At 33.7% G+C, this 19,834-nt stretch overlaps 1 protein-coding gene across 6 annotated transcripts in view; it reads right to left on the bottom strand.

Moving 5' to 3' along the window:
* Nucleotides 1–19,834, bottom strand: part of PDE3A (phosphodiesterase 3A) — a 315,351-nt gene that overhangs the window by 114,416 nt on the left and 181,101 nt on the right. For 4 of the 6 annotated variants that reach the window (XM_057303281.1, XM_048216537.2, XM_026502318.4 and 1 more), the window contains exon 2: nt 15,901–15,951. The exons of the other annotated variants lie outside the window; for them this stretch is intronic. In XM_057303281.1, the coding sequence (XP_057159264.1) occupies nt 15,901–15,951 (51 nt within the window). The remainder of the gene's footprint in view (nt 1–15,900; nt 15,952–19,834) is intronic. 6 annotated transcript variants of the gene reach the window in all.

The following is a 19,834-nucleotide window of genomic DNA, read 5'->3' as shown; positions in this document are numbered from 1 at the left end:
ATATTATCACTGATAAAAATGTTAAACAGTGTGGTGTCCTAATGGCTTTTATAATTCTTATTTTATTCTTTAATTCTGTTCTGCAAAAACTATTTACTGTATATGCAAATAGGACAGCCATTGTAAGGTTTTTAAGAAAGAGATGAATAAACTATTTCTAACTCTAACTCCAACAAAAACATACTGTTTAGCTAAAAATATTTAAAACATCTTCATCTTTTAAGCCGTTAAAATAACCATTAAATATTTATATACAAGGCATACAAAGTATCACTTTTAGATGACATTGCAGGGATAGATAATAACATCCATTTCCAATTTTATAGTTTCTTTACATAAAGTTGATTTTAAGAAGTTGATCTGATGATCCATACAGGGATGATTTTCTAAAATATGATTTCAAAAAGTTTTAAGTCTAGTTAGCAAAACTAATCTATTTGGAAGAGAATATTTAATGTTAATAAAATTTCTTATATTCTTTTCTTAATATCTTCAAAGAGATGATCTTATTTTTAATATAGGGCATGTTTACGACTACACTCATGCATTAATCTGTTAACCTGTTTCTGGATACATCTTTATTAATGTTGGTCATACTCCACCAGCTTGTTTCAAATGGTGTTAAAGTAGATATTACTTGTATACATATTTATTAATGTACGCTGCTTACATACAAAAAAAAAAACCCTGCATCTTGCTTATCTTCTTGGAAAGCTAATATTTTCCATATTCCTTTTCATATTCTCTACTTCTTTTCCATATTCTCCAAACTAATTTTTTCCATATTCTGTAAATTCCCACATGGTCAAGTATAGTGAAAGAAATGTAATGAAATACAGATCCATTAGTGAGAAAAAAAATGTACACATTATGAAAAAGTTTAATGAGAATACTTCTAAACAATCATCTCTCAATATTTCAATCAGATACAGCATAATGTTAGTATTTAAGTTTAAATGTGAGCATTTGATTTTTGTACACTGTTCACTGTACTTTGCTGCATGTTTGAGACGTAATACAAAAAAAGAGAGAAAGTCTTCAACTCTTTGGTATTCAAGGTAACATAGCATCTCCTACGTGCTATGTACATAATATGGATAATACATTGTCCATTCTGGGAAAATTGTTTACTTCCTATACTGCATCTACCAATTAAAATTTTCATGACCACCAAGGCATAAAATGATGAAAACAGAACTTCCTTTAAACATCTGGAAGTCAGACTTTACTTATATTCCTATTTTTCCTTAATAGTATTTGGTATAAATTCACTTGAGAAAAAAAAATAGTTAATGTTTTAAAGTAGCTAGTCATGTCCATAAAACATTTATAAGAAAGCTTGACAGTAAGTGTGCGTTATCATTTTTAATAAAAGTAAATCTAAATGCTTTTTCTTTTTATTATAAGAATTTATGAAGAGGAAATAACATACATAACAAGATGAGATGTTTCCCTTTCACACAGGCACAGAAACTAGTTGAATTCTAATGGGACACATATAATATAATCTTAGTGATGAATTTAAACCTATAGATTATTTATCATGTGAAGTTAAAATAATGTGCTTTCCTCTCCTGTCTTTTTCCATAAACAAAAGCCACAGTGCCAAGACCAAAGCATAAGAAATAGTAAAATTATATATTTTTCTTCTTTTTGAACAGAAATAGCAATGCCAAGTTCAGTTTGTTCCATTGGTTTTAAGCCAAATAAATGGCAAAAAATAATGAAAAGCCTGGTCATATCATGTGTCACAAGTTTCTATTAAAGTCCTTATGTAAATTTCAGATCTCTGTGCTTCATGAGACATGACCATTTCTGCACTCAAAAAGTCCGTGTCATGAGACCAAAGGGAGGAGGGGGGAAGGAAGGGAGAAGCCACACTGGCCTTGAGAATGAGAGGGACACATGTTTCTATAAGGGAAAATATATATTTAAATTCTATCTCTCCTTAATTAATATCAACATGACAAATTTCCCTCAGGTCATAATGGCAGTCTACAGTTTGAGTAATAAAATACCACCCTACAGTATGGCATCAAAGATCTTAAAATGAGGGGATCTCAATGTACCTGTATGCTTTGAAAAAGAGAAGCCAGGAGGCAGAGGAACAGCATAAATAAAACAAAAGGTTTTTTGGTCTCACGATTTATGCTTTAGAAATCATTTCAATAAATCCTAAGGGGTTGCTATATTTTATTATGAATTAGTAGAAATTTCTTCAAAGCACACCGGTTTAAGAAAACTTACTTGAATAAATTAAACTCTAAGTTCATCAATTCTAACATGTGTTCATTTATTTTAGAAATATTCATTAAAAATCTACAATTTGGGTTGCCATAATCAGCATAAAATAAAACTGACTGCTGGGATGATATTACAATATTTACCAAAACTTATTTAAAGTCATGCTGTATTTCTCCATTGAGAAGAAAACAAAATTGTTCTAGGATTAGAGTTCACAAACTGACTTGGTGTGTTGGGATATTTTTTTTTAGAAAACCATACAAAGGCCTAAAAACACAACAACTATGTATCACACTGCATTCTTGAAGTACAAGAGAACTGCCAACAAGTTATGGCAGTGAGTCACCATAATCCTGACTAGTGATAATGAGTAGTAAAAATGGGTTTAAGACCTGCCAACCCCAACCCCGCCCCAAATCATGATGCCCCGGGATCAAAGGTCTTCTATGCATGTTTTTATGCATGTTCACCTTCTCCACATGGCTGCAATGGGCATGGCCTTAACTCAATTCATGAAGTGATCTTTCCTCTATTTACTCATCCTTTTTCCCTTGGGTCTCTTTAGCATCATTTTTGATAGACACCTTCTTTCCATTCCTTTGCTTTTAATCCTTGGAGAATTAGAGCTTTTATACCCATTTGCACTTCTTTATCTTCCTGATCGATCACATTGGAGATTTCTATCTGGAGATTTCTAGTCCACCTGTTTGTCTCACCCACAATCTCCTTCTGAGAGTTTTCTCCCAAACTTTCTTCTCTTTAATTGCTCATTTAAGTGTGTATCACTGATGCTGTGTGAACAGCTTTCTGTGCACTTGGGGTTAAAATAATTTGAAAAGAAGAAACATGGTTACAAAATTCTAAAATGGAAATCGTTGCGATCCAAGGGTGAACTGTCACCCAGAAGTATTTAATCATCTGGCCACAAAATTCAGGAAGCAAACTATTTTGATTCAAGTGTGATAACCTGCAGAAGCCCATTAAGAATAAGCTTTGACTTGTAACACTAAGAGTTTTTCTGGAATGGGTCATTGCATAAGGCATCACCACAAAAACAAAAACTAAATAAAACAAAATACCCTATGACCTGGAAAATCAAACTTGACAAGAAGCTTCATTTTTGTAAATTTTGAGATAATTGCAGTTCACTAATACCTCTAATGGTGCACCAGGATTTTGCTTTGTACTTATTAGCACCAGTTCCGTGGATTTTCTTAATTTTACACAATAGCTGCATTCTACACAAAATGGGACAATCATTTCAATTGAGAACAGAACTGCCTAGCAACCTTCATTCACCAATTAAAATTTTACTTAAAAAAAAAATCAGTAGCTTTGATGACAACACAAAATCATGGGGAAAATGCTCTTAAATAAACTTTTAGTTCATCCCCTACAATGGAAGCAAAGAAAAATTCCTATACTAGGAATAAGATTGTCCATATTAGACATACATATTTTTGCATATAACCTAGATATGCATTACTAACAAATTAAATAAAAACATCCACTCTTTCTAAATTTCTATAAATTACACCTGCGTCTTGGTGTTTTGTTGTTGTTGTTAGCACACCAAAAGAGATGTCCACATTCACTTTAAAAGATCAGCTATTTCCCACGGCCTTTCTCATTTCTGTTGCCTTAATTCACGCCTTCTGGTTAACTGGCTTTCTAAGTCTCCTCTGACCTTCCACACTTCACCTCCCCTTCACTTACCACTCTCCCTGACAGCTTGTTCAAGTCAATATACCCTAGTCTTAGATTTTTGTCTCCTCTGAAAATCTAATGCTATTCAGCTCAATCTTTTTTCATCAGTTTTATCTATAAGTAGGTAAAACAATTGTAAATCAACCCCAAAACTCTCCTTTTAGAGTATGCTTCATAATTAGTGAAGAATGAGAGCTTACTCTATGCCAGAGAAGGCATAAAATCACCCAGCAGGCAATAAAAATGACTTCCGTTTGTCAGGTATCGTGGTTCAAAGACAAAATGAACAGTTCTCCAGACAGCACATCTTTCTTCTGTTATTCTAGCAAGTGGAGGGCAGTCTTGTTTTTATTTTCTTCGAAGTACGCTTTTGTACGCTTCGTAAATGTGACTATTGCTTAAGCTTATTTACAGCTCCTACAGGTAAACACCTGTCATCTAGAGCTGCTTATTTCATGTTTTTATTGTGTTTCATGTAACGTACCAGAAGCTTCTGATTTGGCAAAAAACAAACATAAGGCAGTACACGTGTCATGTGACTATTGTCCACAGTCCCCAAATAAGAGGGTCATTCAATAAGTATTAAACAACTGGTCTACTGATCTATAAACATGGAGTGGGGAGAGCATAAGTGCCAGTGGCAATTTTCCCTTTTATTTCTGTGGACTTGTTTAATTCCTGTTCATCGATACTTCTTTAGAGAGACCAGGGGTTTCAATAAAGAGTGATCTGCTGAAGGTCATCCATGGGTTCACCAGAAACACATGTTCTGTGCAACCACTGCATGGACAGGGCCACATTCTGTCTGAGGCTGTTCCTTGGAATCTCTCGAATGCCGACGTGTGGAAAGAGTGCATTTTCTCCTCCTAGTTTCTAGGAATGACTCTACTGTAACTACCTCACGACAAACTGAATGTGCTCTTTGAAATTGTTTAGTAGACTTAAAGATGGAACCTGAAAACTTGAAAGCCTACACACCCAAGAAGTATTTTCCCCTTTTTCCTATATGAAATATCAAATTTCATTAGTAAATATTTATTTATTATCTTCTATATGCATGCCAGAGAGATTATGCTACTCCCACTGGTTCTCAACCAGAAGCAGTTTTGCCTCCCACGGGACACTTGACCATGTCTGGACACATTTTTCATTAACACATGAACTTTGGATGGGTGAGTTTGCTACTGGCCTCTACCGGGGAGAGACTGGAGATGCTGGAGAAGTAATGAACAACTGGGTTCAGCTGTTAAAGAGAAACACCATTTTCCTTTCCTGGAACTTAGATAAAAAGAAACGCCTATGCTTCCTCTTTGGATGCTGTGGACATTCCCAAAAACATTCCTATCAGGGCAAATGTTTAAGACTGTGCCTTATAAAGTTTGTCAATATAAATTAAAGACATAACAGTAAAATAAAACTAAATAAAAGCAATTTCAGAGAATGTGGGGGTGGCATCCAAAAGTTTAGCTCTGACTGCTGGGTAAAATTTAAAACACCTAGAGGAGGATTTAAGGGACAAGATGGGAATGAAATACCTATCTTGATTTTGTTCTTTAAATACACCAAAAAGTTCTGATTGAACAAGGTATAAGGTAGTGCACATCTCACGTAAGTGATGTACGTAGCCCTAAGATAAGAGGCCAGTCAATTAAACAGGTCCTTTCCCGCCACTCTTGTATGAGATGACAAGGCTACTCCCAAAACGGGCAGGGCTCGGGCAAATATAAATTTTTAGCATTTTGATCCATACGAACAAATTTCAAACAAATTCACAACACAAGACAACCAAAAAGAAAAATTCCCTTCAAGAATTGCCAAAAGAAATGATTAATAGTTGTTAGGTTAATATATGGAAAAGTAAGAAAGGAGAAGGAAGGGCAAGTAAAAACCCTGTGTTTGCAGAAAAAATCATACTGACAGGCAGCTTCACTTAGGGCAAGAACTACTCCTTCGTAACACATCGGCAGTTTGGATAATGTCATAATGGACTCCCAAGCTGCTCACATGAATTCCTTGGAATAAACTCCTGAAAAATCTGGAGGGTTGTCTTTTTAAATACATTAAATGGAACTAGCTTTAATAACTTTATATGGCATTATTCCAGCCCAGTCTGGGATAGCATTTAAATTACTCTTTGCACTGTTATCAAAAAGAAATTATTTAATCCGTAAAAGAATTGATTTGTCACTGAATTAGATCCCTAGGAGGCAAATGCTTATGTTTATCAACTTTAGTAGCTGTTGTTAACAGATCATTCTCTTGAATACCCAAGTGGACAGGATACTTTAGTATAATAACTTGCCATCAAAATTCATCCTTAAGACTTAAGCTAGTGCTGCAGAAGCTAATTTACATAGGTACACACTTCTTATTCTACAAGTTTCATTGTTTAGAGCCTCCAGTATGTGATAGACTTAAAGCTATAGGACAGATTATTTATTTACTTATTTTTAGTATTTATTTTTAAATTTTTATTCAATTTAAACTAAAAAAAAAATAAAACGCAAAAAACAAAAAACAGTTCACCTATTTCTCCTACCCCCTACCTCTTGAAAACACCAACATGTTCTCCTATCTATGAGACTTTTTTTTCTCTTTAAAGATTCTGCACAGAAGAGAGATCATATGGTATTGTCTTTCTCTGTACTCAGATAATGCCCTAGAGGTCCGTCATGATTTCATTCTTCTTTCTGGCTGAATAATATTCCACTAAAAGTATGTGTGGGTGTGTATATTTAATACATATAATAATTTCTTTATTCATTCATCTGTCAATGGACACTTAGTTTGTTTCCATGTGTTGGTTATTGCTACAATGAAGATGGGGGTGCATATATCCTTTCAAACCGGTGTTTCAGTTTCTTCAGAAAAACCACAAAAAGTAGAGTTGCTGGATCACATGGTAGTTTTATTTTTAATTTTTTGAGGAGACTTCCTACTGCTTTCCACAGTGATGCACCAATTTACATTCTTATCAACAATGGATAAGAGTCCTCTTTACTCCACACACCCACCAACACTTGTTATTTCTTGTGTTTTGGATACTAGGCATCCTGACAGGCATGAGGTGGTAACTCATGTGGTGCTGATTGTATTTACCTGATGATGACTGATGTTGACCATCTTTTCACATACCTGTTAGCCATCTGTATGTCTTCTTTGGAAATATCTCTATTCAGATCCTCTGCCCTTTTTTTAATCAATTATGTTTTTGCTATTGAGTTGTACGAGTTTTGTATATATCTTGGATATTAGCCCTTTGTCAATATATGATTTGCAATTATTATCTCTTATTCAGTAGGTTGTCCCTTTTCATTTTGTTGGTGCTTAGAAGGTTTTCAATTTGATGTGTATTTTTGCTTTTGTTGCAAAATTTTTGTTTATTTTGCTTTTGAAGCTTTTCAGTTTGATTTTTATTTTTGCTTTTATTTCATCTCTTTGCTTTGGCTTTCAGATTTAAAAAAAAATACTGCCAATACTCATGTCAAGGAGCTTACTGCCTATGTTTTCTCCTAGGAGTTTTATGGTTTCAGGTGTTACATTCAAATCTTCAATTCATTTAAAATTAATTTTTTGTGTATGGTGTAAGATGGTAATCCAGTTTCTTTCTTTTGCATTTGGCTGTCTAATTTTCCCAACACCATTTATTAAAGAGAGACTATCTGTCCTTTTCCCACTGTATATTCTTGGCTCTTTTGTCATAAATAATTGACCATATATGCATAGGTTTATTTCTGGGCTCTCCATTCTATTTCATTGATCCATGTGTCTGTTTTTATGCCAAAGCCATACTGTTTTAATTAGTATAGCTTTGTAATATAGTTTGAAATAAGGGAGTAGGATGCTTCCAACTTTGTTCTTTCTCAAGATTGCTTTGGTTATTTGTGTGTGTGTGTGTGTGTGTGTGTGAGAGAGAGAGAGAGAGAGAGAGAGATTCCATGCAAATTTTAGGATTATTCTATTTCTGTGAAAAATGCCATTGGAATTTTGATATGGATTATACTGAATCTGTATATTGCTTTGGGCAGTATGAATATTTTAACAATATTAATTCTTTGAATCCATGAGCACAGAATATCTTTCCACTTATTTGTGTCTTCAAGTTCTTTCGTTAATGCCTTGTAGTTTTCAAAAGACAGGTCTTTTGCTTCGTTCATTAAATTGAATCTTAGGTATTGTATTATTTTTGGTGCAATTGTAAATGGGATTATTTTCTTAATTTCTCTGATAATTCATTATTAGTGTAAAGAAACAGCAGATTTTTGCATGCTGAAATTATATCCTGTAACTCTACTGAATCCATTTATTAGTGCCAAGAGTTTTTTAATGAAATCTTCAGGGTTTTCTATACTTAATTTCAAGATATCCGCAAATGGTGATTTGGTTCTTCCTTTAGATGCCTTGTGTGTGTGTGTGTGTGTGTGTGTGTGTGTGTGTGTGTAGCGTGTGTATATATATATATATATTTTTTTTTCTTTCTTTCTTAATTGTTCTGGCTAAGACTTCCAATAACTATGTTGAATAAAAGTGGTGAGCATTCTACTGGGTATTTACCCCAAAGACACAGACGTAGTGAAGAGAAGGGCCATATGCACCCCAATGTTCACAGCAGTATTGTCCACAATAGCTAAATTGTGGAAGGAGCCAAGATGCCCTTCAACAGATGACTGGATTAAGAAGCTGTGGTCCATATATACAATGGAATATTACTCAGCCATCAGAAAGAACGAGTTCTCAACATTTGCTGCAACATGGACGGGACTGGAGGAGATTATGCTAAGTGAAAGAAGTCAAGCAGAGAAAGACAATTATCATATGGTTTCACTCATTTATAGAACATAAGAAATAGGAAGATCGGTAGGAGAAGGAAGGGAAGAATGAAGGGGGAGGTAAACAGAAGGGGGAATGAACCAGGAGAGACTGTGGACTTGGGAAACAAACTGAGGGCTTCAGAGGGGAGGAGGGTGGGGGATTGGGATAGGCCAGTGATGGGTATTAAGGAGGGCACATATTGCATGGTGCACTGGGTGTCATATGCAAATAATGAATCATGGAACATTGCATCAAAAACTGGGGATGTACTGTATGGTGACTAATATAACAAAATAAAAATAAAAAAATAAAAATAAAAAAAATAAATTAAAAAAAGTGGTGAGCATGAATATCTATTCCTGATCCTAGAAGAAAAGTTTTCCACTTTTCAATGTTGAATATGATATTAGCTATGGGCTTGTCATGTATGGTCTTTATTATGTTGAGGTATGTTCATTCTTTGTTGGGAATTTTTACCATAAATGGATGCTGAATTTTGTCACTTTATCTACATCTACTGAGATGATTATATGATTTTTATCCTTCATGTTCATGTGGTATATCACATTGACTGATTGTGAACGTTGGACCATCCTCGCATCCCTGGAATAAATCGCACTTAATCACAGTGTATGATCCTTTTAATGTACTGTTGATTTTGATTTGCTAATATTGTGTTGGGGATTTTCATATCTATGTTTATTAGAGAGATTGTCCTTAAGTTTTCTTTTTGTATGTCACCCTTGTATGGTTTTGGTATCAGGGTAATGCAGGCCTCATAAAATGTGTTTGGAAGAGTTTCCCCTCTTTTATTTTTTGAAAGAGCTTGAGAAGAAATTCTTCTTTGAATATCTGGTAGAATTCACCAGGGAAACTGTCTGGTCCCAGACTTTTGTTTGTTGAAACTTTTCTGATTACTGACTCAATCTCCCTGCTAGTAATTGGTCTATTCAGATTTTTTATTTCATCATGATTCAGCCTTGGTAGGTGTATGTTTACAGGAATTTATCCACTCTTTGTGGGTTGTCCAATTTATTGGCATATAATTTAACTGTTCATAGTAGTCTGTTAGGATCCTTTGTATTTCTGTGGTATCGGTTGTAACATCTCCTCTTTCATCTCTGATTTTACTTATTTGAGTCTCCTCTCTTTTCTTGGTGAATCTAACTACAGGTTGTTTCGTTCATCAATTTTATCTTTTCAAAGAACCAGCTTTTATTTTCTTCTTAGTCTCTATCTCATTTATTTCTTTTCTAATCTTTGTCATTTCCTTCCTTCTACTAACCTGAGGCTTTGTTTCTTCTTTCTTTAGTTCCCTGAGGTGTAAAGTTAGATTGTTTGAGACTTTTCTTATTTCTTGAGGTAGATTCCATCTTTATGAACTTTCCTCTTAAAACTGCTTTTGCTGCATCCCGTAAACTTTGGGATGTTACCTATCCATCTTTGCTTCATTTTATCTGATAACTTATTTTTCCTATCAGAATATTCAGCTATCTTCTTGTATTGTACATACAGTACTTCACTTATTTAGGAACATACTAACCAGAATTTCATTGTCTACAGAACTAGACAAATCACACACAAAGTGTTTGTTTGTTTTTTCCCAATAAGTGGTCTTAAGTCTATTTGATAAAGCCTGGCTGGTAGTCTCTATGTCATCAATAACACACTAAATAACTAAGGAACCCGCTAGTCTCTAACTATTGGTAAAAAGGAGCCTGCTGGCTCCTAGTACATTAAAATCTTAGTAAGTTCACAAATTCACAAACTAAAGGAATCTTTTCCCACAAGGCTCCTTGGAATCCACGCCTATCATTTTTAACCTTTTCAAAGGAGAGCGATTTTCTATTGCCCTTCTTCACTTCCCACTGGAAAACTTTTCTTCAAGAATTTAAAGAAAAATAAAAAACTAATTGCCTTCTGAGAATTTCATCCCTGACTTCATTTGGTATTCCTGGGAATACTGCCAGATAAAAGAGCTCCGCAAGCTGTTAGACGTCCATCGTTTAGCATATTCCCTAATTTGGATGATCTACGATTGGAGAATATATACTTAAAAACAATGAAGAGGAGGAGGGGGAGTGGAAGGTAGAGGAGGAGATGAAGAAGAACGAGAGGGACAAGAAATAACAGCCAGAAAGCTTTGAGTGAGGTGACAAATTGTATCACAGAATTATTGCAAGTAAATAAATCAATTTGAATTAAATTATTGATGAGTCTACAAAGTCCTAAGCAATTAACTGGTGCAATTTACTTGAAGCAAGATATGCATTTTTCCATATGATAAATATCTGAAGGGCACACCTCCTTATTATCCATGATAGTGTACACATATAATTTTGGGGGACCACATCAAATTTGAGAAAATCTCTTACTTCTTAAGCACATGGAGGGAAGGCCAGGAGAAGCTTAACTCTATCTTACAATGATTAATGATCTCAATACTATCTGATTATTTTTTATCCTTTAGCTAAGGCTGACTTTAGGTAAAACTGCATGCTTCTTAAAGACCCAAGTTGTTCAGTTCATTTTTGACCCCTCAGAGGCTAAAAAAAAAAGTGCCTGACATATATTGGTGCTTTTTTGAATCAACATAAAATAGGTTAAAATTTGTCTTGCAGGCTACCCACTCACAGAAGATGACACACCTCTGTTTTTACTAGACATTTCCTGATGCTCAAACATCAAGCCAGTCCCCTTAGATACGCAAAACAAATTTACTTTTTTCCCTACCATTCAAGACCTTCCACTATTAACCATCAACTTTTTGTACCTTTCTCTACCAAAAAAATAGAAATCATTAGGCTCACAGTGTATCTTTTATTTTGTACTATCTGTCCCTATTTCTTATCCCTTATTCTGGGATAGATGTCTCTATTTCTTTCCAAAGCTTCTTCATTTGTGCTTTTTGGTGAATCTACTTAGTAGTTCACTCGAGAACATGGTTAGTTTTCCTGACTAGTGTGAATGGTAGGATTTGGGTCGGGGATTTGTGGCATGTGAGAAAAACAGATAAACAGATGCCAAAAGGGTCACTTTGGAAGAACATACATTCCCTTCCCTGAACCACACCATTTTTCATTCCTTAAACAAACCAGTGTCGAGACTTTTTGGTGATTTCTTCTCTACACTGATTCTTTGTTCTTTGCCATTAATAACGGTTAAGACATACATCTCACCTCAGCATAAAAAGATATTTCACTCATTTCCGCTGCCATCGCTCTTTTAAAGCAAAACTCCTTCAAGAGAACATTCTACTATCTTACGCTATTCACTTAATTTCTGTATTCTGCTTTCCATCACTTCTTGATCAAAATGGCATTCTCAAAGTTCACGAATGTCCTGCCAATCACTATATCAAAAAGCATTTCCCATGTTTTTCGTTTTCTTGAACCTTTGTTTGTGGTCTCAACCCTCCTCCTCGTGTGACTTGATAGTATACAACTTTTCATTCTGCACAATTTCTCCTTCAACTGGTCTCCTAGGAGAACATGGGCATGCTTTAATTCTCTCCCCAGGCTCCTCCCAGCCCTTCCAATGAGCCTTCCCCAAGAATCAGTCTTTTTTCTGTTTTTCCCTTATAATATTCTTCTTCTACAATCTATCTCCTGATGTAGTTCAATTCCCAAATGACTACAGAACTCTAATCTGGCTCCAATCTGGCTACAGAGCTTCAGAATGGTACACCTCAAGTACTCATCTGAAATTTCCTTTTAGAATTATCATTGTCACTTCTCACTTAACATTGCTAACACTGAATTCACTGTCTTCTCTGTAAACTAGTCTGTGTGAATGGCACCAATTCCTCAAGTACTGAATTTCAAAATCTTGACCCTCCTGACTTCTTCCTCATGTGTCTAATCAATAACATATGACAGTCTCTGAATCATTCCTTCTCAGTAGTTCCTGCAACAATCCTTAGCCAACACATGTTGACAAAGCAGTTACAGAGAAAATTCACATATATCCAAACATGTCCTACACTCTGCCAGTTTAGCCTTTTACTCAAGTTTTTCCCATTCTTCCCATTGCACTTCTAAAACCTTACCCGGGGAGCCTGGTGGCTCAGTCGGTTAAGTGTCTGACTTTAAGCTCAGGTCTTGATCCAAGAGTCCTGAGATCAAGCCCTGCATCAGGCATCCTGCTCATCAGGAAGTCTACTTCTCCCTCTGCTCTCTCTTTCTTTCTTTCTTGCGCTCTCTTGCTCTCTCAAATAAATAAAGAAAATCTTTTAAAATTTTTAAAAAATAAAAAATAAATAAAATAAAGCCTTACCCAACATAGAAGTTTCACGTTGAAGATAGCAACTCCAAGAAGTAGTTCTACTAAGGATAAACACTGTGTCCCACCTAAACTCCTATCATATTTCGTTTATATATTTAATTTTACACTTACTAGTCTTCCTTATATGCAGAGTATATATTTAAGTCTTATTCTATCCAAACATAACTTGTGAGCTCTTGGAATGTAGTTACCTTATCAACTCAGTTTCTCATCAGACTTAGACCTACTACAATGCTGTACACATAATAAGTGCTTAATAATTTCCTAAGTGTCTTCAATTAAACTAAACAGAGATGGGGTTTGAGTATTAGTAAATTATTAAGAAATCTGTATTCAGATGTAGTCTGTCTGAAATTCCTTTGAAATGTCTAGAAGGCTTAGATGTATCCAAGGAAATAATAGCAAGATAAGGGATCAATGACCTAAAACATAAATATAGTGTCTTTTTACCCCCCAGTGGGCAGTTAAATTTAGATAAGAAGTTATTACCTAACACTTAATTTGTTCATCTGAAATTTCAATGGTTTTGTTATAGTTACTGTTTTCAGGATTTGGTGTATGTTTTTGCTTTTTACCTTAATTTTTATGAGTTGAGAAATCAAAGTGAGACAAAGCTATACTCACTGAAAATACTTATTTAGCTAGTTGAAAGGTCTAAGACAGACCTTGATGTTGATAATGGTAGTTCATGCAAGAATGTTCCAACGCATTTGTCTTTCAGAACTATCTCAGGCTTTCAAATGTGATCAAACTCTGTTTATGAATATATTCTGTGTATGTGGAATTTTGAAGTTTTTTAGCTATGTGCAATATCTGGAATTGAAAATTTTTCACTCTGGGTTTTTTATGTTTAAATTTAACACGAGCAGTATTGTGCTTTTATGACATTTTTTTTCTAACTTATAAGACAGAGTGACCAATCCAAACCTGAAGATACGTTATATTCAAATAGGTTATACGTGTTACAAATGGCACAATTTCATCCTTTTTTATGGCCGAGTAATGTTCCATTGTGCGTATGTGTTTATTTGTGTATGTATGTATACACATACATATAATACACATATTATATATATAATGATATGGACAGAGCAAGAGAGTATCATGCTAAATGAAATAAGCCTGCCAGGGAAAGACAAATACCATATGATTTCATTCAAAAAAAAAGAAAAAGGGAGGCAAACCAAAAAACAGACTCTTAACTCCAGAGAACAAGCTGATGGTTACCAGAGGAGAGATGGAGGGGGTGGGGGAGGAAATGGATGAAATAGGTGATGGAGATTAAGCAGGGCACTTGCTGTGATGAGCACCCATCAGGTGTACAGAAGTGTTGAATCACTATACTGTACCCCTGAAACTAATATTATACTATATGTTAATTAACTAGATTTTAAGTAAAAACTTGAAAAAAAAACCCCAAATAAATCACATGAGTAAATAATACTTATTTTAAACAAACATACGTAGCACCACGTTACTTTGAAGGGGCATGTCATTGTGAAGTTACTTGGCAAGTTTTGAATATTAAAATATTTTTGGTGGCAATAATCAGGAACTGTTGAATTTCGTACTTGGGCTCATCTTTAGTATTTAATTGGGTTGGAATCACAAAGCATTTACCATACATTCATCATTTCATTCCCAATCTTGCAGCAAATTCTGATTTAAAATATTACAGGTGTGTATACAGGGAAAGCCTGACAGAGAAAATGGAGAAGGGGAAGTAAGAGTGAAAGAAGGCAAGACATAAATTCTTTCGGATAACTAACTTAATTGGAGTGGTTTATATTATTTACTAATCAAGTTGATAATGGATGAAATTAAAACCATGGCTATTAAAATCTCAACTTAAAACAACTGATTGACTGGGTTTTATTTTCCTAGTGACCTAAATTAAATAACTACCAGGCAAATTTAATGATAGCACAGGTCCATGTCCGCTTTGTAAAAAACCTGGGAGAATCTTATATTTGATAATGAACTCTCATATACGGTACCGCATATTCAACTTGCTTTATTTTAACCATATTTTTTAGTAGCAATTAGAAAGTGTGAACAGGAGAAGTAAAAATGTCCCACCCACTTAATTTTTATTTGGCTCTCTACAATCAGGTAAACACACAGACTGCTAGGAGGTAAAAGGATTTTCATCTTTCTTCACAAAATACCGCAGGAGGAGAGAGAATTTTCTTAGCGTAAAACTCAGCCCTTATTCTGTCAGGCAAAGTAATTATGGAAGCAAAACAAATCCACATTGTCTAATTAGGTCATTAAAAAGCATAAATGCGTCATGGAAGTTTTTCCCCTTGCCTAAGACATAAAGTAAGACAATGAAAACAATCTGGTAATATAGAAAGGTTCAGAATTTGTTTCTTTTCAAAAATAATAGGTCCTTTCATCTTTCTATTTCCCTAAGACGAAGACAGTTAATTTGGAGACAGAATCTGTAATTAGTTCAGGGTTTACTTTGATTATGTTTCAAAATATTTAACCAAAAACAGGAAGATAGAGAAAGAAAGAAAATACATAGAAAAATTATCAAAGGAAGTGAATAAAAGCAAGAGAGTGGGTTGCTGATCAAAATGTATTGTGCAGAGACAAGATGAATATAAAATCTACATTCATATAAACACAAGCAATCTGGGATACCAGAAAGCTCTCAGGAAGACTATACAGGCATCTGCCTTTGGGATTTGAAACCCGACTTTAATCACAGCTAACTTAAATAAAAACAAATGGCATGATTATTTGCCGCTTCCTCTCTCTACTTGTTATTGCTTGAGTTTTAGAAGATTCATGGCTCAAAACATTAAGAAACAAAATGCAAAATAAAGGAAAGGAAAACAAACTTACCTGTGATCCTCTTGGCCCTCGTTTGTGGTCCCATTCTGAATGCCCCATGAGCTGTAATATAATATAATAACTACCGTAAATTTAATGATACTTATTTTATGTGGCGAATATTTTTACTATTTCTTCTAAAGAATAATTATGTTTTTGAAATCTATGTTTTAATATGAATGTATGAAGCAGCTATCATGAATGAATTAACACACCTAAAGTAATAATAATTTCTGGTTTGATAGCTAATATTTTGATGTGTAGTGGTTCTGAAGGTATTTTAATATCACTGTGTGATAGAGTCTGCTACTCTACAGCTTTATGGTTGTCAGGAACATCTTAGAAAGATGTTAACCCGGGTTAAGCTTTTTACATGCCATTAAGCTTCTAGCTTATTAAGAAAATATGCTAAATAAATCATTAGTATAGATTAATTTACTGTCATGACTGATAAAAATGAGAAGGCCAAAATATTTCAATCATTTTTAGTTCTGTTTTGATAATATCACAAAAATATGAGAGTTCTAAAGAGTGAAATGATTTAATGCGAAATACACCCCCCAAGGTCACAAAATGTAGATTTTCATAAAAAAAGACACTATAAAACATTATCAAGCTAGTCCCGTAGTTGTAATAGACCTGAGCTACTCTGCTTACAAAGCATGATTTACTTACTGAAAATAACATGTAACTCGAAGAAAACTAAGAACATATAAGATATTGACTGAGAGGAATAAAATTCCATTCATCTGTCCAGTACACTTACTACTCATGGGTCCCAATGGAAGAACTTCCCATCACTAATAAGTTAGCACATGAAGAGGATGGACTATTCAACATATTAATATACCTTATTAGCTTTTCTATACAATAGCAATGACCCCTTAGTAGATACAATAAAAAACTGTTCACAATAGTAACAAAAAAGCAATATTTTTGAACATTACCAAGAAATGCTTTTAACCATATACAGAAAATAGTAAGACCTTACTGATGGCCATACAATGTTCCTGATTTAGAAGACCGAATTCTATAGAATTATTAAGTTCAGTTCCACCCAAATTGACAGGTTTAAACCATTCTCAATCAAAAGCTATTCATATTTGTTTAGGAAACTGAAAAAAGAAAAAAAAGACTATGTGCATTTTATCTGAGAGAATAAACTGATAAGAATCAGAAAATATTAGGAGAGTAATACCCTAGAGGGTTATTAAAACATATTGTAAAATTTAACCCAAATTACAGGACAATGATTTAAGACTCAAAATGTAAATGAATGAAATGTAGTGGACAGTTGTGAAATGTCAAAATATGAAAAAGAAAATATAAAAATCAATGAGTATCTGATGAATTAGTCCACAAGTGAAAAAGAGAGAGAGAGAGAAACAGATTCTTCGGGAAAAAGGAGAGCTGAACCTTATAACACATACAAATATAAATTCTAGATAAAAAGACAAATTTAAAAAGATGAAATGGTAACTATAAAATAATACCCAGGCAAATATTTAGACTACCTTGAAATATAAAAAGATTATCCAAACTAAACAAAACACACACAGAGGATTATGATCCAGCATGTAAAACTTCAAATGTCTGCACAAACGTCACACTGGCAAAATATTTCCATTAAATGCCAGGTAAAAAATAATATCTTCAGTACATTAAGAGCTCTACAAATTTGAAAGTCATGCAACCCTAGTAAATAATTAGAGGAAAGGACAAAGACAGTTCACAAAATTAATATCAATAATCAATACTGAGCAACAATTTTATTTGAAGTGAAAAAGTTCAGTATAAACAATAACGAGATGACTCTTACCTATTAAATTAGCGATCTGATCATGTTGAATATTTGGTAGAATTTAGAGAGCTAAGTATGCATATATATTGTCAGTATGTAATGTATAGATACACACATGTATATATTTACACATTTATAAATACATAGACATATACTATATTTATCAATTTTAATACATATTGCATACTCTCAAAAATTCCTACTCTTTCAACTAGAAAATAAAAATGTAAAAATTCATTAATTACAATGTGTCAATCACCGTGTTATCCAACAAAAGGGAAACTATCTGCTAAATTAGAGTATAAAAAGAATATAATAGAGCATTTCAAATTTGGCTTTTAGGGCCTTTTTACAAAATTACATGTGAAATGCTCATGGTATAATAAGTGAGAAATATAACAAAGTAATTTTAAATTACTCATTTTTAATAAGATGATCGGTTATTTTAAGCCTTGGAATTAGTGAAATGATATAATTTTAATTTAGCTAGCACACAATTTTGGGTAAATTAGCCCAGGTAATCATCATATAAAACTGAATGCTTAGATAGTTGATATTTCTTTAATGCTTTAATTTTTTTTTAATTTCTGGATTTAATGGCACTACATCTGCTAGTAAATATTCATTAATAGTCATTTAAAGTCGACTATAAAAAAGTTAAACACTAATCAACTAATGAAATAAATAGTCTGATTTAGAAACATATAAATTAAGACCATTTAATTAGTTGTTCACTAGAACTATCAAAAACCATCCCGACACATTTCAATCACCTCCCTTATTGAGACCTTGGGAATACCTTTTATCAATAATAGTAAGAAAAAGAAAATAACAGGAAGATGGGATGCTTGTTTTGTCAACTTCAAATAAACGATAAACTTGAGTACTACCCTGTTAGAGTAAAATAATTTTTTTAAACATTTTTTATTTAAATTCAATTAATTGACATACGATGTGTTATTGGTTTCAGAGGTACAGGCCTGTGATTCCTCAGTCTAGAGTAAAATAATTCTTAAGCAGAAGGATTATCTTCTCCTTTCCCTCACTGTTTTATCTACATCTTCAGAAAAATAATACTTCATAAAAGACTGTTATGCCTACTATTCTCTTGCTAATGAGTTTCAACTAACAGGATAACCTGGTAAATTCTACTAGCATGAGTATCACAGTAAAAAGAGGTAAATAAACCACAAACACAAGTTATAATCCACAATATATTGACTTGGAATATTTGATAATGACAGGTAGTAAGTCAAAAAGATAACATTTCTCCAGGATCAGAACTAAAATAAGAAAAGCACACATTTCACTGCCTTCTATCAGTAACTACGCTTAAAAAAAAAAAAAAGATGATTTTTAGTCTGAAAACAAAAACTTTCAAAATGTAAATTCATTGGAGTCATCACTTAGCACAGAACAAGATAAACTTGATCATTCTAAGCCAGAATTTATAAACCTCCAAAAGTTCACTCTCTAAATCTGACCTTTTATTTTGAAACATACCATAGTAAAATTTGCCACATGTGTTATATATCAGAGAGAGTTATTTGCTAGCATTATACAGTAGACTAACGAGAGAGATCTAGGGTAAAGGCATTTTATGTTATTCTATTATTACATATTTATATTACATATTAATATCATTACTCTATTTAAAAGTCTGAGTTGCCCAGCCATGTGTTAATATGTCCAAGTGTATTTTTAAATACTATTACTACTTTTTCAAAGTAACGAAGAGTTCTAGAAATCTACATGCTATGTGAAATACAATCTAAAAAGCAATAAACTGAAATGATAAACAAGATAATTCAACAAGATTTTTCCCCCTTTGGACTTGAGGAAATCATACAAAGGATTTGTTTTTAATTAAAATAACCTGAATCAAACTTTAACAATCATTTTAATATTGAATGTCTGAGGTTTGTTATAATATTTTCTGCAACTTGTTAAGTGCAGAGAAAGAGGTGGTGGGGCTGCTGCCCAGAGTGTCAGGGCCCTATGATCTCCGTGATTACAGCGTACCTGGCACTGATGGGGGTGAGATGGGGAGTGGGGAAGATAAGCACATGATAGCACATGAATTTTTGTCTTATTTGCACATAGAATTTATTTAACTGTCATAATAGCACTCTTCTTAGATCATAG

The sequence above is a fragment of the Ursus arctos genome, unplaced genomic scaffold (assembly GCF_023065955.2).
Source record: "Ursus arctos isolate Adak ecotype North America unplaced genomic scaffold, UrsArc2.0 scaffold_26, whole genome shotgun sequence".
NCBI classification, from domain to species: domain Eukaryota; kingdom Metazoa; phylum Chordata; class Mammalia; order Carnivora; family Ursidae; genus Ursus; species Ursus arctos.
Note: the sequence above shows the minus strand (reverse complement) of the source record. Positions and strands in the feature narration are given on the sequence as shown.